The following is a 27,706-nucleotide window of genomic DNA, read 5'->3' as shown; positions in this document are numbered from 1 at the left end:
GTAATCTTGTAAATTGGTGAAGACTTGGGCTTCAAGTTGGCTTCGTTGTCGATCGATGTTCGCTGTTAATCTTTCTGCGCGCTTCGCTGTCGATCGATGTTCAAGTGTGAACATCGATCGATATTCCTCCTCCAATATCGACCGATGGTCGAGCTCGATGGTCATCTCGGGTGTTTGCTCCAAATATCTCCAAAATGCTCCAAAATCATCAATTATCTCCAAATCACTCCTGATCTTATAAGTATAATAAATAGACTCTATAATATAATAATAGATAGTAAAAACACCTATAAACCATGGACGAAAATGGGTCAAATCCATGGTCTTTCAAGAATATAGGAGGAATGGGATCTTACCTAGGCCTCCCAGAGAACCTTAGGGGATCTAAGATACAAGTCTTTGGTTTCGTTCAAGACCATTTAAATTGTAGGGTTAATGGCTGGACTTTTAAGCTTTTCTCAAAAGGAGGAAAGGAAGTGATCATCAAGTCAGTGGTTACAGCTTTACCAAATCATGTAATGTCTTGCTATCGATTACCTAAGGCAACTGTAAAGAAACTTACGAGTACGACAACACAATTTTGGTGGAGTCCAGGGGGAGTACAAAAGGTATGCACTGGAAATCATGGGACAAAGTTTGTGAAAACAAGGAAGATGGGGGTTTAGGTTTCAAGGATCTCACGGATTTCAACACGGCAATGCTAGACAAACAGTTATGGCGTCTAATAGAGAAACCAAATTCTTTATTTGCTCGAGTCTTTAAAGGACGGTACTTCAAGAATGCCTCACCCCTGGAACCGATTAGATCATACTCTCCCTCTTATGGCTGGCGGAATATTGTATCGGCTAGATCTCTGGTTAGCAAAGGACTAATTAAACGGGTGGGATCCGGATCATCTATCTCTGTATGGAATGATCCATGGATCTCAACCACTCACCCGAGACCAGCAAATAAAATCAATAAAATAGTTACCCGGATCTCACAGTGGACTCTCTCATTAATTCGGCTTCGCAAACTTTGAATTTGCAGACAATCCAGGCTCTGGTGGATCCTCGGGATATAAATATCATTGCAAGCATACCACTGAGCAGGACTGCTATGGTGGATAAAGATGGATGACACTTTACGAAGAATAAGAAATACACAGTTAAATCAGGTTATTAGGTGGAAAGGGTTTATCCAGATATGGAAAAACCACTGCCATTGGTTGGACCCACAGTTGATGCATTAAAGGCGTTTTGCTGGAAAATACGGTGTCCACCAAAAATAAAACATTTTTTTGTGGCAAATGGTATCAGGATGTATAGCAGTCAAGAAAAATCTGTGCGCGAGAGGTTTTAAAGGGGATATATGTTGTGGTAGATGTGGAGCTCCAGAGGAATCGATAAACTTTGAGTTTTTTTAGTGTTCTCTAGCGCGTCAAATTTGGGCCCTTTCAAAAATTCCACCCAACCCAACTATCTTCCCTACTACTACTCTATTTACAAATATAGATCACTTATTTTAGAGAGTCTATCAACAAATGGACGATCATCAATTTGCATGGATTCTATGGTACATTTGGAAAGGAATGAACAACAAAGCTTTTAGAAATGTAGACTTTGATTCTCAAGATACGTTAAAATTGGCCGAAACAGAGTCAACATTGTGGGCTAAAGCTCAAGTGTTGAACACACAGAGGGTGGCACGACCTGTAGAGGTTACGACTATGCAGTCAATCCCAGGGCGTTGGTGTTTTTCAGATGGCTCTTGGAAAGAAAATGAGGTTTTTTCAGGACAAGGATGGTATAGTACATTGGAAAGTTTTGATGGTTTGATGGGGGCACGAAATGTAAGGGCTAGTTTGTCTCCCCTTCATTCAAAGATCGAGGCTTTGGTTTGGGCAATGGAGTGTATGAGGAACTTACGATAGGATCAGGTTACGTTTGCAACAGATTTCTCTTAAGTGGTGAAGATGGTTTCAGAACCAGAAGATTGACCAGCTTTTGCAAATTATTTGGAGGACATAAAGACCTTGAGAGAAAGTTTTCTTAGCTCGGAGATCATTCATGTACCAAGAACGCAGAATTCAAAGGCGGATAGTCTAGCACTCAGTTCTAGGAAGCAATCATCTTTCGTCGTTCACATGGATGCCGAGTTACCAGTTTGATTTACAGGGTCATTTTGAGTCTGTTATAGATGATGACAAATATATATATGTATCTTAATTCTCATTTCTCCTTATTTAATTAAGTTTAAATAATATGATAATTTTAAAGTGATGATTCATCAGTCAAAATCATAAAAACATGACAAATAAATATATAATTCTTTAAATATATGTATATATATGCATATAACATATTGGATATCCGTTTATAAAAATTTTAGTATGTGTGATTTGTTGTTTTTTTACGGATATTGCATATTAGTATTTGTCTGTTTCGTAAAGTTATGGATATTAGGTTTTCGGTTCGAATTAAATCAAAAGTTATGGATATTTTGCCAAGTAAAACTACTAGAAGGACGAAAAAAAGGATTCTTATCTACTTGCTTGACTATGAGGACCACAAATAAGGATTCAAATTCTTAACTTGGTACGTAGTTTCTGCCAATAAATTCATTCTCAAGGAGCACTCATGCAAGTATGTAACTACTATATCCAATAATAATTGTATATGAATTACATGGATGGTCCATCCAAATTAAAGGTCTTACTCAAATTAAAAATTTTGGGCTTTTTTTTAAGCTAAACATTTTTAAAAAACTTTTGGGCCATTTTTCTAAAGCTAAAAACTCTCAAAATATTTTGGGTTCTAAGCCCGGGCCGGGCCTGACGAAGTATCTCCACATTAATGAATACATACAGAAGATGGATTTTTCTCACACTAACTGAAAATATATGTTTGTGGTCTTTGCTTCAATTTCGTGAAGATAATTCGACTTCTTGTAGCCGTATCATTCATTCATTAATGACAAGATCAGGTATGGAGTACTTGTCTATGTACTCCGCAACACCAGTTTCTGTATTTAGGTCATTGGTTACTCAGAAACTTGTTAGCATTGGCATGTTGATACATATGCACTTCTTGTGGAACCATGTTGATATTCTGGTAGCAGCAGTGTGTGTTACTGGTGATAGTGATAAAGACCGTGGTAGTTGCGATCGTTGTTAAAATCTTTGGATACTTGTAAGAAGTGAACCCTTCCTTTCTTCTTTTTTCCGCTTTCACATTGCTCCAACCCTTTATGTAGTGAGAGGCCTTACAGTTTTTCTTGTCAATAGGTTGGAATGTCGGTTGCGGAGATTGGAGAATTTGCTTTTGTTCTGCTAAGTCGTGTATCTAATCTTCACCTAATTGAGGTAAGCTCTTTGATTTATGGATCAAACTAAGCTTATATCAACCAGTCTGTGTGGTACAATAATAGCTAGCTCGCTTTCTGTGGAGTGATAAAAATGAAATGGTTTGTGTTTATTTGCATAGCAAACTGTACCTCCTACCTCTCGGGACAACTGCTTTAAGCTTGGTATGATCCTTTTTTTTTTTTGCGTTATTGCATTTTAAGTTCAATGTTATTGTTTAGTAACTTATTCAAGTAAAGTTTGTTGCAGGTAACGACACCATTTCTAATCAAGTTGATACCAGCCGTTGTACATTTAGGAGTTTTCTTAAGGTGGTTCTCTCCGGATAGCTCAACCGAGGTAAAACACATAAATCATCGCTGCCTCTATGAATTTAACTCAAATTCAGCTTTTTGATTTTTCTTTCATCTGTATCAGATTGGTTTCAAAGGAGATTTGTATCGTTCAGAGAGTGCAAAGCTTATATCACAAATGATCCAAGGTTCTCTTCACAATTCTTTATGTTGTCTCAGTAGTAGACACGACACAACATCAAAGCCACATATGATCTCAACCTAGGCAAAGACGATGGATGGAGAACCGTCGATTGTGTTCCTGATGTATAGATATTTCTGAGATATCAAGACGAAGAGGAAACCTGTGGGAAATCTCTTGTAACAACAATTATAATTCGATTTTTTCATGCAAAAAAAATCATTTGAACAACAAGATAAAGAACAAATAACGTCGCCCTTGGAAACATTAAGAACGGAAGGGAACTTGCATCGAGAGTTACACACATGGCAAAATGGTCTACAAATAGAGGTGTTGGACACCACTTCTGCATTGTATCTTGTCTCTGAATTGTAGCTTGTCTCTGAACCTTTGTTGATATATGCGTGTTGATCTTCATAATTGTGCGCAATGTTTACTGATGAACCAGGCATGATATATGAGAAGTCTCCAAAAAGGCATGAAATACGCAAAACGACTTCACAATCATTGCATGTGTAGAAACCTCTCTTAGGATCCAATTTTGTTTCACATGCCTCACACCAATATTTTTCATCCACATTCATGTCTCCATATGACAAGAGAGGATGATCATCGTATCTCTTTTTCATTACCTTTTCAGGTAAAAGAGCACACTTGCCGTCCAATATATAGTCACACTCGTCACATCTAAATAAACCGTAGCGCGCCCCACATCTACTACAAGGCTTACCATTTGTATAACTAGAGGAGCAGTATAGAGGATGTGGATGGCTTTCGTGCTCAAGTGAATCTGAAATTGAAGCACATCTTACATCTAAAGTCACCACACCTCCAGATTCGTACCTGAAACCGGTGGAGTACTGACCACAAAGCCAACACCAAAATGTGAAGTGAGAATCAGTGTGTAGCGTGAATGGCAGGTTGTTGCGCACGTGACGTTTCTTCCGTGGAAGGTTTGCACATTTTTCATGAAGAATGATACCGCATTGATGATGCTTGCAAATGTAGAATGGTTCTTAACCAATCTGAAAAACGCATGCCACGCATAGTGTGCTTTCAGATAGAGTCCTCCCATCCTTGTTGAATTGGAAGTTATGATCATGACTGAAATTTCTTATTGTGCTATCATCAATCACCTCGTAAGGTGCAATTTCCTCTTCTTATTCTGGTGTACATTCCCGTTCGACCATGTCCCATACGTCTTTGTCTGTTGCGCATCTTGCATGAACAGAAAAAAGTAGGACACTTTGAGCAAGTATAAGCCCCATAAAATCCATCTACTTTTTTTACGCCAAACTCTGCATTTCCACTCTCCATGACCAAGAGATGCGCTGATCATGGCGATTTATATTGATGACACGCGGTAAATCAATACAATTCTGGTGGATCATGAAATTGCATTGAAGACAAAAGTAAGAGCTTCGATTACCTTGAGACCCACAAGCATTGCAACTGTAGTCAATGAGTCTTTGAACAAGATGAACACACATGAACATCAACTTCATCTTGTTCAAAGACTCGACTACAGTTGCAATGCTTGTGGGTCTCAAGGTAACCGAAGCCCTTACTTTTGTCTTCAATGCAATTTCATGATCCACCAGAATTGTATTGATTTACCGTGTGGTGGGTTTTTCATACAGTCTGCATATGCTGACATTACAAACATCACAGTGGTGAAGTTGGCGATGTTCTTGATCAAAATCCCTCCCGCAAAGAAGACACTTCTTGTCGGCTTAATCAGGGACTTCATCTCCACCAAGTGACTTGAGTGGGTGTTGGGGGTGAGAAGTGTGGTATGCTTCAGGACAATCTTCATGGATGACAAATTCTTGCACTCTTGACATCTATAATGTAGAACTTCCGGTTTTATCTTTATCTTACACGCTTTGCAGATTATCAATCCAAACTCATAATGATGATATGAGAGTTTGAGTGTCCGTAGGAATTTACAAGAAGAACAAGTGGATTTGATCTCCTAGCACACACCATATCCAACTTGAAATCACATATTGTACAACAATAACCAACACCCCAGAGTGGTGGTCGGGATGGTAAGAGTGGTTGATCTCTTTTAAGGGATTTGCGCAATCTTTATGGAACACATCATTAATACCATACCCCAGATCATTGCAACAGTACCCACCATAGATGTAAGCAAAGTAATATCTATCATCATGGAGTAATCTGCACACCTTGCACTGAGTAAGAACAAAGCGAGTGAAAGGTATCAAAGGATGCTGGTGAATTTGTGGAAACTCTACTCTTTCCATGCTGATTTGCTTCTTTCCATTATCGTGATGTGGCACCTCCTTTTCTTCTTCTGGAGTCCCATCATAGTCTAGGAGATGCTCGAGAACTTGTGGCAACTCTACTCTTTCCATGCTTATTTGCTTACTTCCATCATCGTGATGACCTGCTACCTCTTCTTCTTCTTCCATGGCGATTTTTTTTACTTCCATAATCCAAAAAGCTCTTCTCTTCTACGCTATTTTGAATCTGGTTTCTTGTTTTTCTTCAGAAGTGGTTTATCTTTTTCCACATTTTTATGCCTCCACCAACCACAAAAGGATTCTTATCCTATTGAGAGCGTATTGAAGTCTTATCCTATTGAGAGGATAGATATCTGTCACTCACAAACAATGTGTTGACTCCACCGCTCTGTGTTCGTTTGTGGAGAAACCATACATTCTTGGACAAGTAGATAAGACGAGGTACGTAGTGGGGTTCCTTCTCAAGAAGCACTCATGTAACTACTCTAACCATTTATAAACTTGTATATAATTTAGTCGGATGCAAATTATCTCCACAATAGTGAATACATACAAAAGATTATTTTTTAAAGTAAATGAAGCTTGGGTTAACAAGATCAGTTTCTGTATTTAGGTCGTTGGTTACTCAGAAACTGATGTTGTGAAGTACATACACAAGTCCAAATATGATATTGTTTCTCTGGTGAATCACCTTTGTAAAGTCTTGACTGATTGCATGCTTGCAGCAGGATCCTACCTAATGTTCTCAAAAATAACTTCATTCATTGCTTCACCAGTAAATGATAAGACTTCATACATCTTGACCTTTGATGGTCTTGCCTTTTCATTGTCTATTTATTGTGATTTGGGCTGATGCATATTTTGTTTCTAGGAACAGAGAGAGTCAGAGATAAACTTTTAATAGCATCAAGGAAAAAATTTGTTTCTGTTCTGAAACATTGTACCAAATGGAAACAATAGAACTACAGATGAGCATTGTCATTCTCAGCCTCAAGATGATGAATGAGACTTGTGGGAGATTGGATCTACTGCTTCCTTTAAGATAGCTTTTACCGCATTTTGTAGAGTTGGGTCCTTGAGATCTTGCAATGCTGGCCATTCAAAGAATAACTGAGCTCTATGTCCACATCTCTAGGATTCTTCTTGTTAGGTGCAATAGTCATGCTTCCTGTGATCATTTCACCCTCGCATATGGTTAACACATCTTCAAGGTATAGCACTGTTTGCTTCCAGTGTGTAGCCCTAGATTTTGGTCCTGGATTGTGTTTTGTGATTGTATCATGAGTTCCAAACATCAACAAAGAGGCTATTGCATCAAACATATCTTTTTCTGTTGTTTTGGAATATTGTATAATCAGAAACTTCGCAGGAAAAGTGTGCTACCTGTTGAGAAACCAATCATCTTGTGGCACATAGTGAATGATACATCAAAGTAGGCTACAAGTGCATGAATATGATCATTCCGTTTTGCCACAAGCTTGAACGGAGCTGTAAAGGAAGCGTCTTCAGAAGCCATCTTAGAGATATCCATCGTCTTTAGAATAAAAAAAATTGAATTTGTATTAGAAAAAATTAACTAAAGAGAGCTATCAATAAGTACTTAAGTATAAATCTTTACTCTACCTTGAGTAGCTTGCTATCAGTTACGATTTGGTTGCCATCAACTGTATCAACAAGAGGCTCCGTGATTGCTCTTCTCTTGATGCATGACATGTCAAACCCATACACGTCGTTCCAAACTGTATAGGAGACTGTAAACTAACGGAAACATATAGAATACTAGAAAAAAGTGACAAAGGTCTTTACTTCACACTCACATTCAACTTTGTCTTCTTTGTAATGAGCATCCTCTATGGCTGTAAGATAGAGAGAAGCTTTATCTGGTAGAACAATTCCACCATCGACCTTAACAACAGTCAAAAAAGCCAAAGCATAAAGCCAAATTATAATGAAGCCATCAAAGGAGAAAACTTTGAACTTACAAGCCATTTATTGCGAGCATACAAGACGGTGTCAAGCATGTTTTCATAAACAAGAAAGTAACCCATCCACTCAGAGATAATCACATCCACTTTAGGAACTGGAAGCTCGATTTCCTCAATCTTCCCTTTCAAAACCGTTATAACTACCCCAAAAATAACCAAACAGTTGTTAGTAACAAAGTTATTTATGAACACTTTACACATTTGTATCAGATTATTACCATCAGAAAACCCATTCGACTTGACGATCTCCTTCGCAGTGTCAGCCATTTGAGAACATTCAACCTATTCAAAGAATCATTTGTGTCAATCAAATGTATCCAAAAGCCTAATGTGATTAGTGGAGAAGAAGATAGTGTATTATATACATACAGCGTATACGTGAGCAGCTCCTGCTTTAGCACAGAAGAGAGACAAGATCCCTGTCCCAGCTCCAACATCAAGAACGATTTTGTCCTTGACAAGAAACTTGTTCTTGTAAATAACATCACGGTAACTCTTTGTCCTCACTACATCCTTCAACATTTCCTAATAACAAGACAAACACCACCGTCAAGATCATACAGAACAGAGTGTTTCGACTCAAACTGCAAAGACACTTACTTCATGAATACCTGCAAAACCAAATCAATTGGAAACAGAATTAACACTTTGCGGGGAAGAAAACAATGAGAGAAGCTTCAAGGATGAAAGTTTAAAGGGTTTTTTTTTTACCGAAATGGGAGTAAGAATCGAAGTAGTAATCGGCGCTGGTTATGTCATCAGCTACATCGGCATCGCACATTGTTTCATCGACGTCTTCAAAGGGTAACTTCGTGTGTTGATCAGAGCCTAGCTCGTTGTGGTTGTTCTTCGTAGCAGCCATTGCACAGAGAGAGAGAGAGAGAGAGGATTAGGGTTTTGGAGACGAGATTTGAATCGGAAAGGGCCGCCTAGGGTTTTAGGGAGACAACGTTTATGTTCACGGTTACTTAACCGTCGGTCTGATTTAATTGAAAGCCATACCGGTCTGATTTATTATATAGTGATTGAATTATACCGATCCGGTTCAGCTAATTTAATTCGAAACGTATTTTATTTGGGTTGACTCGAGAGAATATTTTTAAAAATAATTTTTATTTGGTATGAATCAAGGAAGGAGGAAGAAGACCAATGAGATCGAAACCTTAGCGAAGAAGACAAAAGGACACGGTAAATCACATCCAGAAGCTTCTTCCTACAGTACTCTTACTAAGCAATCGCCTAAAGAGATACAGAGAGAGAGAGAGACGATGATGGTTCGTTCTGCTTCGACGCGTTTCGCAGGAGCTTTCTTCCTTGTCATCTTCCTCGTCGATCTCGTTCGCTGCGAGGTTTGACCTTTCTTTCCTTTATACGAATATGAGTTTCTATAATTAGACAAAAGCAATCGCATTGTGGTAGAATCAGCTTGGAATCCGAAAGCTCAGATTCCACAAAGATTTGGTCATTCAGTTCACTAATGAGTTTTTGTTGAATCAAATTGTTACAGGAGTGCACCAGAACCTGCATTGCACAGAATTGTGACAGTAAGTGTTTCCCTTGTGGAACCTTTTCTTTTTGCGTTTTAGCTTCTCACTTGCGTTTGTTTACAGCACTTTCTATACGATATGGGAAGTATTGTGGGATTGGACACTCTGGATGTCCCGGTGAGGAGCCTTGTGATGATCTTGATGCTTGTTGTATGGTCCATGACAGTTGCGTTGAGGCCAAAGGTAATTGTTTTAATTGTGAGAAGAATGATATGCCCTCTATGTAAATACAGATTATGTATGAAAGTAAATGGGTAGACCTTTGATCTGAGAATGTAGCTAGTCTGATTTATTTGATAGGATATCTGAGTGTGATTATCGTTTAAGGCCATTAGGTTCAGGTGATTCTACTGCTTTAGGGATCTTCTTGCTTTCGTCATATGAAGAGACTGTCTTCAGTGGTCTCAGTTTAGTGATCTTGAAACATACTACCGTGATCCATTCTTTTTTAAGCTGTACTTTTTAGGAACCGCAAATGCTGAACCTTATAGTCTTGACTCTCGAGTTGACACGCTTTACATTCTGAAACCTCTGGTTATTTGTTTCCCCATTTTGGCAGGTATGACTAACATAAGCTGCCATAAGAAGTTCCAGAAATGCGTAAACAGGCTAAGCAAATCGATAAAACAATCCAAAAACATAAAGGTTGGATTTTCAAAACAGTGCCCTTACTCGGTAGTCATACCAACGGTGAATCAAGGAATGGATATCGGCATTATGTTCAGTCAACTAGGCAATGATATGAGAACAGAACTCTGAGTTTTAGAAGGCATCACATTGGTCATTGGTAGTTTTAGAAGATTCTTTGGTGGTGGTGGTGATTACTGGTAACTATTTCCACTGCAAGTCTCAGCTATCTTGGCTTAATTCAAGTTCCGCTGAATGATTTTAAGATGTTATTCCTGTATACTATAAGGCACTATGTGATTTGCTAGTTTTGGTCAGAAAGTCTTTCTATTCTTATTTTCAAATTATGAATTATGATCCTGCTGATACCTACATTTCTCAAAGCATTGGTCATATGTCTTATCTTTTCTCTAAGTGTAATCATGCCATCCCTTCTTGCTTCTTATATCCTCTCTAAATAGTAATGCTCATCGCCTCTATTTTTTTTTCTTCCAATCTCATTTTGATTTTCGTTGATTGGTCTTGAATTAATGAATTGTACACACGCTTCAGAATTTGATATTAGTTCTTGCGTAACAAGAGTATTCAAGCTCTCTCTTGGTCGCCATAAATAGTTTTAGAAACTTCTAATACATAAAAATCCATACAAATCCCTTTGATGCTGTTTGCGATTTTTGCTTTTCTTTTCAGTTAATATTTTTATCATTTCGCATTTACAAGCTCCAAACATGTACAATCAACGTATGAGGACCGGTAATCGTCAAACTTTTCTGTCTACAAGTTACAACTTCAACCATGACATGACATGTTGCCTATACCTGACCTAACGTTTACAACAATGACATGTTGACAATTGACATTCCGTAACCTAACGGTGTTATACATACGTCAATAATTTGCGTATAATTTACCTGGTTTGAAAAAATAAGGTATGTAATTTTAAAAAGAGTCAATGTGCCAGATATATAAGGTGAATGCATCTCTGATCAGAACTGCTCGGTATTGGAATATGAGCTAACTTTTCTTACTAGGATTGGGCATTTTGGTTTTGGTTTTGGTTCTGTTTGTGTTCAGTTTTTTTTTTTTTGGTGTATGGTTTTCGATTTTAGAGATTTGGGATCCGTTCGGGTATTTATGATATTCGGTTTGCTTTTGGTTCAATTTTTCGTTTTGGTTCGGTTTAGATAAGGATGTTGGAGAATTGTTAATATCCGAGAATATTTTAGATCCAATTTGGTTTTGGTTAATTTGGGTAAAGTTTTCAAATAATTTAGTAATTTCAGAACTTTTGGATACAATATCATATAATTTAAATGATTTTGTATAAAAAATTATTCAGATAATTTAACTTTTCAGTTTATAAATAGTTTTTTTAGGATATTTTGTTATTTTAAAATTAAATATATATATATAATATATTTTAAGGTATATCAATAAATTATATAAATTAGTCAAAAATAAAAATGAATTTAAAATATATGTGATTAAATAAATGATTAAAATTAATAATAATAAGAATTATCAAAAATATAAATAATTAAAAACGAATTTCTATTAAACATATAATTGACTATAGATAAATATAAAAATATTTTCAAAAGTAAAACATGTTTTAAAACATAAGATAATTCTTAGATATATTATCTTGTTATCTGAAAATAAAGCATGTTATAGAACATAAAATAATTCTTAGATATATTATGTTGTTATCTGAAAATAATATTTCTAATATGTGAATTTTTAAAATTTAACACAACAATAAGCATATATATATATATAGATATATATATTTTTGATAAAAACTAATGAATATATATTAATAATATTTTATTTATATGTTTTGTTTTTATCAGAAAATAAATTTTTTTATTATAAATTATAAAGTTTAATGTTTGATTTATCTTCTTAAAAACATAATTAATAATTTATTATGTTGGTTTTGATTTAATAGTTATAAACATGTAAATATCTATAAGAACACTATGCCCGCATGTACGGGCAGAACACTTAGTATCTCTATAATTAAAAAAAAATAAAACTGAACCGAAAACTAAAACCAAAACTGAACTGAAACCAAAACCACCGAATTTCTAAAATATAGTTTATATACCTTAAAATATATTATAATAGTATTGATAGATATGATCTGTTTGAATATTTAAAAAATCCTGTACGCTTTCAATTTACGTTTCTGGTTCGGTACAGCTCGGTTCTTCGGTTCCCGGTAGATATGCATTAGCCTATTTCCTACCCAAAATGCTAAGTGCCAGTAAAATCATTTAGCATATGAAAAGGGTTAAATAGGTCCGATTAAAAACTTGATTAGTCGAGGAATTGGAACTTTCCGATTCCTTTCTTGATTTTATAATTTTATTACACGGGTTCTCTCTTTACACGTCGTTGACAAAACATATACTATATATTAATGGCATTGTCCAACCTAAGAGCAATATTCTATTCTATTCTCATCTTCCTCTCCCCCTCCTCTAAAATCAACATTATACGTTTCTTCTGGGTTTGTCCCCTTCGAAAATTCCAAACCCTAGTTTCGCCCTTCTTTCTTTTCGCCAGATTCGAACCAGACGGTCGAACGAACGGTTTCCGATCTTCGTCTTTTTTGTTTTTTTTTGTTGCTAAGCTTATTTCCATGAAGAAGGTTCTTCATCGAGGCTTTAAGCCTGCTAAATGGTAAAATTCGATTCCTCTTATTTGATTCTGCTATGATTCTAGCTTTTGTTGTTTAGGATTCAAACCGGAGGAACTGAGTCTTTGGGTGTTACTGTTTCATCCCTTCTTATGTTGATTTTTTATATGTGTGTGTGTAGCAAAACAGCTTTACAAATGGCGAATTCACGCCTGAAGATCCTCAAGAACAAAAAGGAGATTCAGATCAAACAGCTGAGACGAGAGTTAGCTCAATTGCTCGAAGCTGGGAACACCCCAACCGCTAGAATTCGGGTAAGAACAACTTTTAATCTTGCATTTCAATCATGTTGTGTATTGATCACATTGTGAATGTGTGTTTTGGTTTCACTCATGTTGTTTGTTGATGAGATTGTGAATGTGGGTTGGTTATGTTTCAGGTGGAACATGTGGTGAGGGAAGAGAAGACAGTGGCTGCTTATGAACTCATTGGGATCTACTGCGAGCTTATTGTTGTTCGTTTAGGTGTTATCGAGTCTCAAAAGTAAGCATAACTTTACTCCTTTTTTGTTGTTGTTCTGTGTATAATGTACTGATCGTTTGTGATATTTACTTACAGGAACTGCCCCATTGATCTGAAAGAAGCGGTTGCCAGCGTCTTATTTGCTTCCCAGAGGTTATCAGATGTCCCTGAGCTCTCAGAGATCGTTAAGCAATTCACTACCAAGTACGGGAAGGATTTTGCTACTTCTGCTATTGAGCTGCGTCCAGATTCTGGTGTCAGTCGCCTGGTAAGTGGTTGCATCCTGTTCCTTTGTGCTTATTTTGTATTATTAAGAAGCGTTTCTTGATTATGATCTTGTTTATGTTTCTAGCTGGTGGATAAATTGTCTGTCAAAGCCCCTGATGGTCCAACAAAGGTCAAGATTTTGACGGAGATAGCTGAGGAGCATAATGTTGTATGGGAGGCAAAGTCTTTTGTTGAACCGGATCCAAGAGACCAGTTGTTGGTAAGTAATTATAACAATAACATGTCTGTAGTGTTAATGCATGATTGTTTTCATCTATCTGTTAACAATAACAATGACTTTTTACTTTACTTGTGCTGTGTTTTAGAGTGGAGCAAGCTCGTTTCAGTCAGCGAGTAGTGTAAACGTTGTGGATTCCTCTAGAATCCCAGCTCCAGCTCATGTCAATGTTCAGTATGGAACAAGTGAAAGGCAACATTCATCAGAAAACTCTTATTATGCAAGTGATGGACGATCTTCAAGCCGTACCAACAATGTTACTTCTGGGACGGCTAATGACTATCATCATCATCCAAATGCAAGACCTTCTCGTAAGTGGTTTCCTTCCTGCTGTTTCTGTTTTTGTTTCTTGACATGAATCATTCAAAGAAGTTGGTTTTGTTTGACAGGGTCTAGGCCTGATGAAGGAGAAACTAGAAATCAAAATCATGGCGAAAGTAAGCAAAGGTGGGAAACAGAGTTTGTTGATTCGACAGATGCTGCACGTGCTGCTGCTGAAGCCGCTGAGAGAGCAAGTTTCGCTGCTAGAGCGGCTGCTGAGCTTTCTAGCAAAGAAAGGATGACGAGGCAGAATTCAACAGAGTCGCATATGTCCTCTGCATCTGTCAATTTCAGAAACGAGCCTTCACATAGACGTGACAGATCGAATGTTTCTGAAGATCATTCATCTCCAAGACACAATGTTAGGATGCAGCATGAAGGTATGGACAGAACCCAGCAAGACAGATATGGTAGGGGAAAGGAACCTGAGAATCCTCCTGTAGTTCAGCCATCAGAGAGACATTACCTGAATAATAACTCGAGAAAGAGTGGTTCCTTTGGTAAAACAGGTAGAGAGAAGCAACAAAGCGAGGATGAGGAGACAGATTTAAATGTTGGTTACTCGGAAGATGTTCACCTCAGGAAGCAGGCAAGCAGGGCTTCATCTCATTCACATTCAAGCAATTGTTCTGATGAGCATGTCATTGACTCAGATTATATGAAGTCACCAAAAGCCGTGGAGGAGAACATTTTTGCCACTGAATATGATCACCAATCTCAGGGAAGCTTTAAAGATAAAGATGTCCATGATCATGGACATGATGATGTTGCTGGTACTTTTGATGATTATAGCTCCTTTTTTGATAAACCTAAATTTGATGCTGAAGATGATGACTATGATCATGGAGTGGGATTCTCATTGCTTGGCAGCAAAGCACCTAACCTTACCTCAACACCAGCGGCTTCCTGGAGCTTCAAAAGTGACCATAGTAAGTCTCATGGAAATCACAGCTCAAGCTCACAAGTCTTCCAAGAGAGCCCATTGTTTGATGATGTCCCTACAAGTCCTCCTGCTTCTTACCATGAGCCAGATCGCCATGCTAAGTTTGACAACTATGATCCAAATTCAGAAAGCGAAGATGATCAGCCGAGACACAGAGGTAAAGTTGATGAAACGGTGAATCTGACATCTCATCGATCTCAGAAGTTTGAAGTCTCTGATCCTGTGGGACATGAGTTTTTCCCTGTCGAGACAGATGAACATAAAGATGATTCAAGGACAAGGGAAGACTCAGATTCTGAGGCAGATGCTCAGACTGGTCTGAGTTTTAAACCTTTGGTCGGTGGATTCAGGAACAAAAAGACACTCCCACCATACAGAATGAGTCTGGCAAGTAACGAGACATCGTCCAAGTCTGGAAAGGAACATAATGGAACTGATGATACTGGCAAGTCGGTGCCTACTCCTAGAAGTAGCAGAAAAGCAAGCATCAGCGAGAAGAGACCAAGCTCTATACCACCACAACCATCTTCTAGTGATGATGATGACTCAGAGATCCAACTTCGTTCAAGAAAACCAGAAACAAAACCTCAAACCTCATATCGTGATTCCCGTTTCAGCCATGATGACTCAGAGGAAGAACTTCCAGCACGAGCTTTTGTCAGAAGTCAAGAGAAGACTCATAAGCCAACAACGAGAGTAAGAGATCAAAATAGATCAAACTTTAAGATCCCAGCTTCAGCCTGGTATGAAGATGATGAAGAAGAAGTCGAAAGAGTCAGTGCCAAGCCAGCTAAAATAACCGGGGTCTCTCTAAGGACAAAGGAACAAGTGAAAGCTCATGAGAAGCGTTCATTTCCAGTTACACCAACGAGAACCAACACAGAGTCTCATGACCAGCCATCTCCAAAATCAACTTCAGGACAAAAGACAGTTTCAAGCTCTGTTCCACCAACTGTAAAATCACCAGATCCAGAAACTCCGTCAAGGGAGAGAGCTAGTCATGTTCATCCCAACCTCCCGGATTGTGATGATATCTTTGCAAGGCTTGGCGCTCTTCGTACTCCTAATCGCCGCTGAATATGCCCATCCTCCGTCTGTTGATACATTTACTCTTGTCACAAAGATCACTCTAAACTCATTCCTTACTCTGACCGAAGTTGATATTCTTACCCATTATACAGATTGAAGCAGTGGTGTGATAATACTTGGTTCTTTTCTTCTTCTTTTTGACCTTTTTGGTGTTTACTCTGACTGAATTTTTATTTTCATACACATTATACAGATTGAAGCGTTGGTGTGACTATGCTCTTTTTGCCTATATTACTTTTGGTGCTTATTAGCAAAATAGGAAGCTAAAGATATTATAGAACAATGGAAACCTTATCACAACAGATTAAAGTTTTGTTCTATATTTTTGACATTTTGCTCAAAGTAACAAACAAGTAAGCCAGACAAATGATACGTTCTCTCAGATATTGAACCTCTTGCCGGCAATTTAATAGAAGAAACCTAGGACCTGACCACCAACATTCCTCTTGATAGCCTCTTCATGGTCCAAAATGCCATCAGGAGTGGTAACCACAACATAACCCCACTGCATATAACATAACACAAGGTTAAATTAGTGGTACTGTAAGATAAGCATAATCAAGGGGGAAAAAAGAAACCTGGCGGGTTGGAAGAGTGCGTTCAGTGTATTGGTCAATCTCTTTAGCCTTGAGGTCTTGCCGATAAGTGAGAGCTTTGCAATCATTAACCCTTCCTTGAAGGTCAACAGTTATTCTTCCAACTCTGTGCGGATCATGGACTTGATAGTTCTTGATGTAACCTGTACATACATAAACATTACAGTTTCTGAAAGTAACAAATAAAAATATTCAAAACATGAGCCACAAATCTTGACTTAGGATGCTCAAAACAAGATCAAGTAAAACATAAAAGCAAATCGGAACAAGCGTAAAGTAGACCATAGACTTGGAAAAGGAGCAGACAAGCCTTTTTCAGACAATTAAAAACATAAACTTTCAATTGTCTGCAAATTCACTTCCAAACCAAGAACAAAAGATCATCTTTTAACATTGGGAGATCACACACAAGGGAATGCTTCAGATATGGGTCATCTCAAGGACTAACAAAGAGGGGCGCTCTCATAAGTTAGATGAGCAAAGTAATCATAGAGAAGCAGAATCACATCACCACAACAACCAAGTGAAGTCAATGTCTGATGTCTGATGTCTGATGAATCTAAAACAAGAATATGGATCAAGACCCAAATGGCCCAGAAGAAAGAAGCACAAGTAAAAATGTCAGACCTTTCTCCTTCATGATTCTGAGGAAGGAAGACATAACGGTAGAGACAGGCTTCAATTCCACAGAAGCTTTCCCACGCTTTTCAGCATTCACGATCGTTCTCAACGCGTCGTTCAATATCCTCCTCCCCATCTCTCTCTCTCTAACAGAAGTTTCTATAGAAGAAATGAATCGAAAGATCTAAAACCCTTCTCAACTTTGATAGAACAAATGTTTGCGATTTTATCAGTATATATTTAATAATGTTTAGGGGTAATTTAGACTTTTCGTTTAAATTAGGGTTTTGTTTTCCGGAGGTGATATATATAAATCGTTTTGATCGTGTCACATCCCAAAAGCTTCGGCATAATCACCATTAAACCGAGTCTCTCTCTCTCTCTCTCTCTCTCTCTCTCTCTCTCTCTCTCTGAACTTTCACGGTGAGCGTTTAGATCCAATCTCAATTGTACATTGATCTGTTCTTGTCTGTATTGTTGATTTAGTTATTCGTTTATATTTCGATTGGTTTGGTGTTACTTAGGTACGTTTTGGAAATGGCGACAGTACCAGGACAATTGATATGGGAGATCGTTAAGACCAACAACTGTTTCTTGGTCAAACAGTTCGGAAGAGGCAACGCCAAGGTTCAGTTCAGCAAAGAGAAGAACAATCTCTGCAACCTTAACTCCTACAAGCACTCTGGTAAAGATCCATTCATCTTTTGCTCTCTTGTCTATCGATTGGATATTACTGGTATTGGAACTGAACTTGTTGTTTTGTTTAGTGTATGTATGGTCGTATCTGTCTGAATTAGAAATGTGGCTACTTTATATTAAAATTGGAAGGTTCACATAAAAATATGATTACTACTTATTTACTAAAAATATACGTGTGACTGAAATTTGAAAAAAAAAAATTAAAAACTTTTTGTTTAGTGTCTAAGGATTTATTATCTGATACAAATTTTGAGTTGGGTGCTTGAGCTGGACTAATGTCTCAATCTTTTGTCTTGGGTTCAGGTCTTGCAAACAAGAAGACAGTGACCATCCAGCCAGCTGACAAGGAACAAGGTGTTGTTTTGGCCACCACCAAGACCAAGAAGCAGAACAAGCCTAAGGTCTCTGTCAACAAGTCTATCCTTAAGAAGGAATTCCCCAGGATGTCCAAGGCTGTCGCTAACCAGGTAATTTTGTATCTCAACTAGTTTCTATGTCTGTTGTGCTAATAGGTTGCTGTTTCTAGTTATTGGTTATTTACAATTGTTCTTTGTTCTACTTGTCTTCTTGTGAGTGGAGATTTCATGTGTATATGTAATGGTAACATGGCTTGATAGTAGAGGTGATGATAACTTTTGTGTCATATAGACATTTAATAATGCCTACTTGTAGTGGCTTTACATGTGTTCATTTTGTCATAATTGGGTTAATTTGTGTGAAAATGATTCAGGTGGTTGACAACTACTACAGGCCAGACTTGAAGAAATTCGCTCTTGCTAGACTCAGTGTCATCAGCAAAAGCATTAGGGTTGCCAAGTCCGGTGCCAAGCAAAGAAACCGTCAAGCTTAAGCCTTTTTGAAGTACTGAAGAGGTTTATTAAGTTGTTTTTTGTTCAAGTCGAACCTTAACACTATGCTATGCTTATCCTTTTCAAAAGAAGTTAGAACTTTTTTTTATTTATTATGCTTTTGGTTTCTGGTGTGCTTGTGTTGGATCTTTTTTTTATCAAATCAAGGATTTGATCATGTGATATATTTATTCTGTTTGACTGAGAACGAAATATCCATGAAGCTCATTTAGGAGATAACTTCTGTGAGATTAACTGTGGTCTTCTCCTTCACATTCCTTCCACACACGAATAGCAAGACAACCTTATAGAACTAAATTACAATAAAACAGCAGACGAAAAAAGACAAGTGTAAAGAGGGGTTTTGATCAACTTTCTATTTGTTTCTTTGTGTGTTTAGCTTCCGCAAGAGAGACAATCTTCACGGTTTGTCAAAGAGCAAACCATCTGTGCCATCTTCGTCTAATCGTCTTCTTCTTCTGTTACATCAGTCCAGGGGAATGTCAACTTGGCTGACTAAAATAACTTCACTGACACATAAAAGTGTTGGGTATTTTACCTTTAGCATTGCTGTAAACTTTATTGCATCTGCTGCAGCACGTGATCTCAAGTAGTACATCCCCGTTTTCAAACCCTTTCAATATTCACAAACAAAATTCAATTTTGTGAGCCTGAGATTATTGCAAAAAGCTGCTCAGACCAGAAGAACAGAGCTACTTTGAAAGGTCGATTCAAAAGTTTACCTCAGGGGAATCAAATCAAATGGCATTCCAAGAAGAACAAATGCATCTGCAAGACCTTGTACACCAATACCGATAGGCCTGCCTATGACGCATGTTTGAAGTTTTCGCGGTTGGCATTCCAAGAAGAATAAATGCATCTGCATCCACAGGATACTGATTCACATCAATTATCTTATTGAGATTAACAGTAACGGTTGCAGTAACCTGAAGAAACAGAATATAATTTTTTTTTTTAAATCAACATCAAATTACAGTAACGGTTGCAGCAAACTTATCAAAATAAATTTAAGTAATTAAACGCTGACCTCCTGCTGCTAGTTTCTCGAAATCAAAGTAACGATTCTTCGTAAGACATGTCCAGAGTTATGCACCAAGTGACAAAGTAAAATCAAATAGCACTGAAACACCTTTTTCAACTCACCTTCTCCCTAACGAATCGGAAAAAAAAAAATAAAGATGACAGACGAGCAGTTGTATATACGAAGAGGCAAAAGGGAAGGCAGTTGTATATACGAAGGCAAAAATAATAAAGATGACAGACGACCAGTGAATTTGGGGAAAGTAAACTACACTAACCAGTCTTTGATTACAGTAAACGAAACTATTGAAAAGCAGTTGTATATACGAAGAGGCAAAAGGAACATAATCGCTACTATATATAAAGAAACAAAGCTAAGTGACAAGATTATTCGAACACAAAATAAGAAGAAAATAAGTACTTGAAAAGCGACAAAGAGATGAATTTGAGACTATATCTAAAAGAGTTTGAAAGAAAATTCGATATGGAAAAAGCGGTATGTAACCATGGCTTCTTCATGATGGCTCCAAACGTGTGGGACCCCAAATCTAAGTCACTAACTCGACCTTTGACCCTTTCAAATTCCTCTTCTGTCAGTGTGACAATCTCTCACCCTCGCACTCTCTCTTTTCTTGTGATCCAAGTTCACGGCATCAACAATGTCTCAAGGGTCGACGAAGAACTCATCTTGCAACAAGTGGGAAGGATGCTGAGAATATCAGCTGAGGACGATCGTGACGTGACCGAGTTCCAACAACTTCATGAGGATGCAAAGAAGTATGGTTTCGGTCGAATTTTCCGCTCCCCCTTTCTCTTTGAAGATATGGTGAAATCCATCTTGTTGTCTAACATTACTTGGGAGAGGACACTAGGTATGGCTTCTAGCCTCTGCATATTGCAATCTAAGCTAGCTGACGGAACCGTTAGTAGTCAAACTAATAAAAAAAGGAAACGAGTAGTCAAAGCAAGGAAAGAAACAAGTGGAAACTTCCCTAGTGCCAAGGAAATAGCTAGCCTTGACAAAGAGTTGATAAACGAGCACTGTAAACTCGGGTATAGAGCAAATTGGATCGTTAAATTAGCAAAGATGGTCGAAAGCGGGAAACTCAATCTTGAAGAGATGGAAAGTAGAGATATGGAAGCAGAAGAAGTGTCTGAGAAACTGAAAAAATTGAAAGGCTTTGGTCCTTTTTTAACTGCAACAGTGCTTATGTGTATTGGATATTACCACCTTGTTCCATCAGATACGGAGACCCTAAGACTCTTCCGAGAGGTATATATTTATATATATATTTCTTAATTCTGTTTATAAGTTATATTTCATTGATTAATCTAATCTAATGTTGTGTTTGGAGGTGCATGTAAATGTGGAATGTTCGAAAGAGACGCTAGAGACAGCAGCACAATCCTTTTACGACAGATTCTCTCCATTCCAGTCTTTAGCCTACTGGTTTGCTTCTAGTATTTTGAATTTTTAAATCATATTCAGTTTTTTTTATATTTATATATATGCTTCTTCTTACACTCTATAGGTTTGATCTAATCCAAAACTATGAAACAAAACTTGGCAAGCTTAGCGAGTTGAATCAGCTTGACTACAAGAGTGTTAGCGGATGCTCTCACATGAAGCAACTCAAGGCAGACTAGATGAATATCTCTCTCTCTAAAAAAAACTCGTTTTTCTTATTATTTAAGTAGTTTGGGTTCAATTTATTTTATGTTTTATTTTTTTCTTCTGGATTTTTGGCTTTTTGTGTTCTACATTACAGCTTGTAATATTTCATGACCTGAGAATTAAATATGGGAGAAAGGCTCTGCGAATTAAATATGGGAGAAAAGCTCTCTTATGTGGTGTGTTGTCTCTGTAACGAAACTATCTGTTACTGAAGATCATATGTTTGTCCCTATTTATGTGTTGTTTTTACGCTTTAGCCGTCCATCGCTTTTAAAGCTAAACAATCCAAAATACGGTGACTTGACAACCAATCCTTGGAACTTTTTTTTTCATTTTTCACATTTCCAAACTAATGCTCAAAGGTTTCTTATGTTCCTACGACGTTCTTTGCCATTTATCAGGTGCAATGTAACATATACGGTTCCAAATCTTCCAAGTGTGTATGAAAATGATTTCTTGATTTTCTTCAACTCTGCATAAGTGTACTGTTTTAGCAATACCTTAAATACAACGACATTATTATTGTCCTTATTCTTCGTCTTAGTTTGACGCATGAGGACAATGATGAAAGTCGCCAGCCCAGCTGCGGAACCGGAACCAATGGCTATGAGGATGATCGCCAGAGCATGTAAAGCTATTGGACTTTTTTGTTTTTTGTAAAAGGAAGCTATTGCTATTGGACATTTATTAGATCCGGAGAGATTTCCCCTGGAATCTCATTAAGCTTGAGAATCTCTATACCACTCAGACCAACCTCGAAATACTGTAGATTTTCCTTGTTTTGAGGATGCAAGTCAAATCGTAGATTAGGTCTCTTTCCACTTTTGCGGGGTAAAAATGTTTTGAAGTCTAGATACATCGGGCCACCGCTCAGGTTTCTAAAGTCGGTTTCAGCCTTGGCAGTCTTGTTACCGATGTATATTGAGAACCTCAGCAAGGCTGCTGCCTTCGCTGTACTGTCACAGAAATGAAGCCTAACAAGGTAGTTGAATCCAGCGTCCACTGCGAAGAGCCATGTCAAACCAAAATCCGGGTTTTGCTTAGGGTACTACTCGTTATAAATTACGCGATAGGCCCCGTACATGGCCTTAGGCGCTACCCAGTCCGGCGTTTTCTTAGTATAATTGATATATTCCTGTACAAAAGCATCTACCCTACCAATCACTCCGTTACCAACCAATTCTATTTTTTTGTATGGCTTCAGAATCGGAAGGCTATTGAAGTTAAACTTGATTTTGGGGTATGCTTAATTATGGTTCAATAAACTTTTAATTGGACTAAACCCAAAATTAAGCTTAAATTCTAGAATTTTTCTAGAATTATCATCACCTCCCACTACAAGAAAACAGCGGCATACTGAGGGAAAAAATCGTCGGTATGTCGTCGGAATAACGCTATTCCGACGACATACCGACGAAAAAAGTCCTTGGAAATACATCTTTCCTCGGAAATCCCTCGGAAATTTCCGACGGAATTCCGAGGAAATGAATTTCCTCGGAATATTCCGAGGACTTTTTTCGTCGGAAATTCCTCGGAATATTCCGAGGAATATGTCGTCGGAATATTCCGAGGGATACACTTCCTCGGAATATTTCCAAAATTCAAAAAAAAATTATAAATTTATTTTTTTAAATTGAAATTCAAAAATATAAAATTAAAATTGAAATAGAAAACATATTTAAAATACAAAAAATAATAAAATAGTTTTTATAAATAAAATTTTTTTTATAAATACAAAATTAGTTTTAATAAATATAAATATTTTTATAATTATGAAATCATCTTTTTATAAATACAAAATAGTTTTTATAAATACAAAAAATAATAAAATAGTGTTTATAAATAAAAAAAATGTTTTATAAATACAAAATTAGTTTTAATAAATATAAATATTTTTATAGATATGAAATCATCTTTTTATAAATACAAAATAGTATTTATAAATACAAAAAATAATGAAATAGTGTTTATAAATCAAAAAATGTTTTATAAATACAAAATTAATTTTAAAATATGAAATCATCTTTTATAAATCCAAAAAATGAATTTATATACAAAGAACGTTTTGTATATTTAAAAATAGTTTTTATAAATACAAAAATAAAAAAATAGTGTTTATAAATCAAAAAATGTTTTATAAATACAAAATTAGTTTTAATAAATATAAATATTTTTATAAATATGAAATCATCCTTTATAAATCCAAAAATCGAATTTATATACAAAAACGTTTTGTAAAATCGAATTTATATAAACGTTTTGTAAATACAAAAATAATAAACAATTTATAAAAAAAGTTCTAAATCAATTCAACACAACCAAATCACAATTCTAAACCTATTACACAACAAATCACAATCCTACCCAATCACCCTAACAAAAATATATCAAAAAACTTCTAAAATCATCAAATCTACTTAAAAACCTAACAAATAGGACCTAAGAGAGTGGGATAAGGTCCTTACATGATTTGTAAAGGAATTGAAAGGATTCGCCGGAGAGATCGTCGCGAGAGAAGGTGGAGAACGCCGGAAGGAGAGAGAGATCGCCGGAGAGGAAGAAGAGAGAAATGGGGAAGAAGAGAGAAATGGGGAAGAAGATGCGGTTCGAGTTTATAAAACCTTGGGTCTGACGGATATTTTCCGTCGGAATTCCCTCAGTATTTTCAATTTCAATTTTCGCGAAATATTTGGCGGCTTGTTTGCCCGGTTAAATGAAAATATTCCGAGGAAATTCCGACGGCCACTTAAATATCCGTCGGAATTTCCTCGGAATATTTTCATTAATTCGAGGAAAAAGAATATTCTGTGCATGTATTTCTATTAATTTATATTGTTCCTCGGAATTTCCTCGGAATATTCCGAGGAAATACCGAGGAATTAGTGTTTGGGGTTTCAAAACATCAATTTTTTTTTGCCGTATTTCATTTCTTATACAATTGTAATGCATACCATTGAAGATTCTTTGTATAGATGAGCATAAACCATGAAATAACAAATTTGAAAACGAATTGTAAGTATTCCCTTTACCGTTCATTAAAATGTATAAGTGTTTCTCTTATGTTGTGAGGATTTCGTTCATACAATCGGAAAAGTGTTTATTATAGGGTAATGAACAAATTTTTGACTTCATAATGAACGTAAGACACTTAATAAGGGTTATATAGGTGTTATTCAAACCGCAAAACGTTGTTTTCGGTTTAAAAACCCTATTTCCTCGGAATTTCCTCGGAATATTCCGAGGGAATTCCGAGGAAACCCTTTTCTTCCTCAGAATTCCGTCGAAATATTCCGAGGAAATTCCGAGGAACTAGTGTTTGGGGTTTTAAAACGTCAATTTTTTTTAAATGGATCGATCGATGTATTAATGTCCAAAAACGCATCGATTGATCACTAAGATGGACCAAAGCGTAACAATGTGATCGATCGATGAGATTATCCCATCAATCGATCAAGGATATCAAGTGTTCCTTAGAATTTCCTCGGAATATTCCGAGGAAATTCTGAGGAACTAGTGTTTGGGGTTTCAAAATCTCGAATGTTTTTTTATAAACGGATCGATCGATGTATTTATGTCCAAAAATGCATCGATCGATCACTAAGATGGACCAAAGCGTAACAATGTGATCGATCGATGAGATTATCCCATCGATCGATGAGATTATCCCATCGATCGATCAAGGATATCAAGTGTTCCTCGGAATTTCCTCGGAATATTCCGAGGAAATTCTGAGGAACTAGTGTTTGGGGTTTCAAAATCTCGAATGTTTTTTTATAAACGGATCGATCGATGTATTTATGTCCAAAAACGTATCGATCGATCACTATGATGGACCAAAGCGTAAAAATGTGATCGATCGATGGGTATATGTCCAAAAACGCATCGATCGATCACTAGTTCGTCGGAATTTCCTCGGAATATTCCGACGGATTGATGTTTCCTCGGAATTCCGTCGGTATATTCCGAGGAAATTCCGAGGATTTCATTTTCCGTCGGAATGTCCGTCAGAATACCGATGTTTTCTTGTAGTGTCCTCAAATAGAAAAATATCTAGATATTGTAGTAGAAAAATCTAGAGAATAAAGAAAAATCTAGGAAGTAAGGAGGTTGTAATAGAACCATCTAGATATTTGTAATAGAGTTTAGGAGGCTATAAATACCTCTTCATCCTCTCATTTGTAAAAACACAAGAAGTTGAACAAGTAAAGTATAAAAAAGTTTTCTTAAAGAAAGAGTGTTCTACTCAAAGTTCTCTAAATCTCTTCGAGAGTTCTTCCATATTATTCTTCATACTTGGAAGTTTTCTTGTTTCTTTCGGGTTCTCGGGTATTACGGTCTTGGGCTAGTGCTAAGCACTATCAAGGGTGGTTTCTTTACATGGTATCAGAGCCAAGCTAATCTTGTGCTCATCAAGATCGGTTTTTAAAGAGAGCTCGGGTCTATTCTAAGTATGGAATCAGCGGGTCGTGTTGTTGGATTGGGAATGGAAATCCTAAACCAATCTAACTATCGGTTATGGAAGTCATGCATGGAGTCATACCTGATGAGTGAGGACTTATGGGATGTCGTCGGTGGTAACAACACAACACCACCAAGGGGAAATGCTGCAACCCCGGAAGCGACAAAGGAGTGGACACGGAAGAATGCCAAGGCGGAGTTTGCTTTGAAGAGGTCCATATCTTCAAGCATATTTGAGTATGTCTCAAGGTGTACTTCCGCTAGTTCCATTTGGCAAGCTTTAGATCAATTGTTCAACAAGAAGAATGAGGCTAAACTACAATTATTAGAGAATGAGCTTGCGAATGCGAAGCAGGGGGGTCTTCAATCTCGGAGTTTTTTATCAAGGTAAAGAACCTATGCTCTGAGATTAATACTCTAAATCCAGAGGAGTCAATTTCTGAAGCACGGTTGAAGCGGTCTATCATTCGAGGTCTACGGCCTGAATATACACCATTTGTGACTTCGGTTCAAGGATGGGCTACACAACCTTCCTTGGAAGAGTTTGAAAATTTGCTAGCTTCGCAAGAGTCATTAGCCATGCAAATGTCAGGAGTCAAAATCAATGATGACTCGGGAAGCGCCTTTGTAGCTCGGAGACAACAAAGCTTCAAGGGGAAAAACAAAGATGGAGGTTCAAGACACAATGATGGAAGTGAAGGATCTTCTATGGATAAGAAAAAGTTCAAGTGCTTTTGGTGTGGAAAGCTTGGGCATTTCAAAAGGGATTGTCGAGTCAAGTTGAAGGAAACAAATATGGTGGAGTCAAAAAGTCATACGGAAGATGAAGAATGGGGGAAATGTTTCACGGTGGAGGCTACACATCCAGGTACACCCACAACTAAAAACTTGAGAAATGATTGGATTGTAGACTCGGGTTGTAGCCATCATATTACCGGAGATGAGAAGTTATTTTCTAGTCTTCAACGTCATGACGGGAAAGAAGCCATTATTACCGCTGATAATTCAATCCATCGAGTTGAGAAAGAAGGGACTGTTGTCATTAAAGGAGATGATGAAGAACCGATCACCCTCAAGAATGTGTACCATGTCCCTGGAGTAAAGAAGAATCTTCTTTCGGTGGTGAATGCGGTCGACTCAGGTAATTATATTCTATTTGGCCCAAGAGACGTTAAGTTCTTAAGGAATATTAAAGAATTAAAGGCGGATGTTGTTCACACTGGAGCACGCGTCAAAGATTTATATGTTTTATCGGCCTCACACGCCTATGTGGAGAAGATGAGTACGAATGACAATGCTTCCATCTGGCATGCTAGACTTGGCCATATAAATATGACCAAGTTTAAAGTCATGGTGAATAAAGATTTGGTTCATGGGCTTCCAAAATTGAAGATTCAAGATGGAGGAAAAATTTGTGAAGGTTGTCAATATGGAAAGTCACATAGACTTCCATTTGATCATTCAACCTCAAGGTGCAACGGTCCATTGGAGAAGGTCC

At 37.2% G+C, this 27,706-nt stretch overlaps 6 protein-coding genes and 1 pseudogene across 6 annotated transcripts; 4 read left to right on the top strand and 3 right to left on the bottom strand.

The window, feature by feature from the left end:
- Window positions 1-3,897: 3,897 nt before the first annotated feature.
- On the bottom strand, window positions 3,898-6,728 carry LOC106376202 (annotated as a pseudogene).
- A 239-nt stretch (window positions 6,729-6,967) lies between these two features.
- LOC106376203 (probable protein arginine N-methyltransferase 1.2) lies at window positions 6,968-9,008 on the bottom strand. Its single transcript, XM_013816271.3, has 9 exons — window positions 8,784-9,008; window positions 8,673-8,683; window positions 8,442-8,597; window positions 8,291-8,354; window positions 8,070-8,212; window positions 7,905-7,992; window positions 7,711-7,826; window positions 7,471-7,621; window positions 6,968-7,342 (listed from the first exon to the last, which is right to left on the bottom strand). Exons 1-9 carry the CDS (start codon window positions 8,932-8,934, stop codon window positions 7,137-7,139), a joined length of 1,086 nt encoding a protein of 361 aa, XP_013671725.1. The 5' UTR covers window positions 8,935-9,008; the 3' UTR covers window positions 6,968-7,136.
- Window positions 9,009-9,174: 166 nt separating this feature from the next.
- On the top strand, window positions 9,175-10,691 carry LOC106374515 (phospholipase A2-beta). Its single transcript, XM_013814522.3, has 4 exons — window positions 9,175-9,421; window positions 9,580-9,616; window positions 9,683-9,802; window positions 10,179-10,691. Exons 1-4 carry the CDS (start codon window positions 9,194-9,196, stop codon window positions 10,376-10,378), a joined length of 585 nt encoding a protein of 194 aa, XP_013669976.2. The 5' UTR covers window positions 9,175-9,193; the 3' UTR covers window positions 10,379-10,691.
- A 1,983-nt stretch (window positions 10,692-12,674) lies between these two features.
- On the top strand, window positions 12,675-16,484 carry BNAC07G01530D. The gene is made up of 7 exons (XM_013816269.3): window positions 12,675-12,934; window positions 13,072-13,204; window positions 13,330-13,433; window positions 13,509-13,680; window positions 13,765-13,899; window positions 14,006-14,228; window positions 14,307-16,484. The coding sequence occupies exons 1-7, from the start codon at window positions 12,894-12,896 to the stop codon at window positions 16,256-16,258; spliced, it is 2,760 nt and encodes a 919-aa protein (XP_013671723.1). The 5' UTR covers window positions 12,675-12,893; the 3' UTR covers window positions 16,259-16,484.
- Window positions 16,485-16,526: 42 nt separating this feature from the next.
- Window positions 16,527-17,708, bottom strand: LOC106376201 (40S ribosomal protein S15a-5). Its single transcript, XM_013816270.2, has 3 exons — window positions 17,494-17,708; window positions 16,849-17,009; window positions 16,527-16,775 (listed from the first exon to the last, which is right to left on the bottom strand). The coding sequence occupies exons 1-3, from the start codon at window positions 17,621-17,623 to the stop codon at window positions 16,677-16,679; spliced, it is 390 nt and encodes a 129-aa protein (XP_013671724.1). The 5' UTR covers window positions 17,624-17,708; the 3' UTR covers window positions 16,527-16,676.
- A 65-nt stretch (window positions 17,709-17,773) lies between these two features.
- LOC106376198 (60S ribosomal protein L28-1-like) lies at window positions 17,774-19,219 on the top strand. Its single transcript, XM_013816267.3, has 4 exons — window positions 17,774-17,910; window positions 18,012-18,172; window positions 18,490-18,653; window positions 18,917-19,219. The coding sequence occupies exons 2-4, from the start codon at window positions 18,025-18,027 to the stop codon at window positions 19,034-19,036; spliced, it is 432 nt and encodes a 143-aa protein (XP_013671721.1). The 5' UTR covers window positions 17,774-17,910; window positions 18,012-18,024; the 3' UTR covers window positions 19,037-19,219.
- A 1,295-nt stretch (window positions 19,220-20,514) lies between these two features.
- Window positions 20,515-21,722, top strand: LOC106374514. Its single transcript, XM_048763895.1, has 3 exons — window positions 20,515-21,348; window positions 21,431-21,525; window positions 21,608-21,722. Exons 1-3 carry the CDS (start codon window positions 20,515-20,517, stop codon window positions 21,720-21,722), a joined length of 1,044 nt encoding a protein of 347 aa, XP_048619852.1.
- Window positions 21,723-27,706: the final 5,984 nt, after the last annotated feature.

Source organism: Brassica napus, chromosome C7 (assembly GCF_020379485.1).
Source record: "Brassica napus cultivar Da-Ae chromosome C7, Da-Ae, whole genome shotgun sequence".
NCBI lineage: Eukaryota > Viridiplantae > Streptophyta > Magnoliopsida > Brassicales > Brassicaceae > Brassica > Brassica napus.
This window is presented reverse-complemented; position numbering and strand designations above follow the sequence as displayed.

Bases quoted from the DNA above. Each gene is read 5' to 3' on its own strand.
- LOC106374514 (XM_048763895.1), top strand. From the start codon at position 20,515: ATGAATTTGAGACTATATCTAAAAGAGTTTGAAAGAAAATTCGATATG. The intron at 21,349-21,430 runs GTATATATTTAT...TTGTGTTTGGAG, and splicing joins CCCTAAGACTCTTCCGAGAG to GTGCATGTAAATGTGGAATG. The intron at 21,526-21,607 runs GTTTGCTTCTAG...TACACTCTATAG, and splicing joins TTCCAGTCTTTAGCCTACTG to GTTTGATCTAATCCAAAACT.
- LOC106376203 (XM_013816271.3), bottom strand. From the start codon at position 8,934: ATGGCTGCTACGAAGAACAACCACAACGAGCTAGGCTCTGATCAACAC. The intron at 7,993-8,069 runs GTAAGTTCAAAG...ACTGTTGTTAAG, and splicing joins ATGCTCGCAATAAATGGCTT to GTCGATGGTGGAATTGTTCT. The intron at 7,622-7,710 runs GTAGAGTAAAGA...TTTATTCTAAAG, and splicing joins CTGATAGCAAGCTACTCAAG to ACGATGGATATCTCTAAGAT.
- LOC106376198 (XM_013816267.3), top strand. From the start codon at position 18,025: ATGGCGACAGTACCAGGACAATTGATATGGGAGATCGTTAAGACCAAC. The intron at 18,173-18,489 runs GTAAAGATCCAT...TCTTGGGTTCAG, and splicing joins TAACTCCTACAAGCACTCTG to GTCTTGCAAACAAGAAGACA. The intron at 18,654-18,916 runs GTAATTTTGTAT...AAAATGATTCAG, and splicing joins CCAAGGCTGTCGCTAACCAG to GTGGTTGACAACTACTACAG.
- BNAC07G01530D (XM_013816269.3), top strand. From the start codon at position 12,894: ATGAAGAAGGTTCTTCATCGAGGCTTTAAGCCTGCTAAATG. The intron at 13,681-13,764 runs GTAAGTGGTTGC...TTATGTTTCTAG, and splicing joins ATTCTGGTGTCAGTCGCCTG to CTGGTGGATAAATTGTCTGT. The intron at 13,900-14,005 runs GTAAGTAATTAT...GCTGTGTTTTAG, and splicing joins ATCCAAGAGACCAGTTGTTG to AGTGGAGCAAGCTCGTTTCA.
- LOC106374515 (XM_013814522.3), top strand. From the start codon at position 9,194: ATGAATCAAGGAAGGAGGAAGAAGACCAATGAGATCGAAACCTTAGCG. The intron at 9,422-9,579 runs GTTTGACCTTTC...AAATTGTTACAG, and splicing joins TCGATCTCGTTCGCTGCGAG to GAGTGCACCAGAACCTGCAT. The intron at 9,617-9,682 runs GTAAGTGTTTCC...GTTTGTTTACAG, and splicing joins CATTGCACAGAATTGTGACA to CACTTTCTATACGATATGGG.
- LOC106376201 (XM_013816270.2), bottom strand. From the start codon at position 17,623: ATGGGGAGGAGGATATTGAACGACGCGTTGAGAACGATCGTGAATGCT. The intron at 17,010-17,493 runs GTCTGACATTTT...ATGTATGTACAG, and splicing joins CAGAATCATGAAGGAGAAAG to GTTACATCAAGAACTATCAA. The intron at 16,776-16,848 runs GTTTCTTTTTTC...TGTTATATGCAG, and splicing joins GCACTCTTCCAACCCGCCAG to TGGGGTTATGTTGTGGTTAC.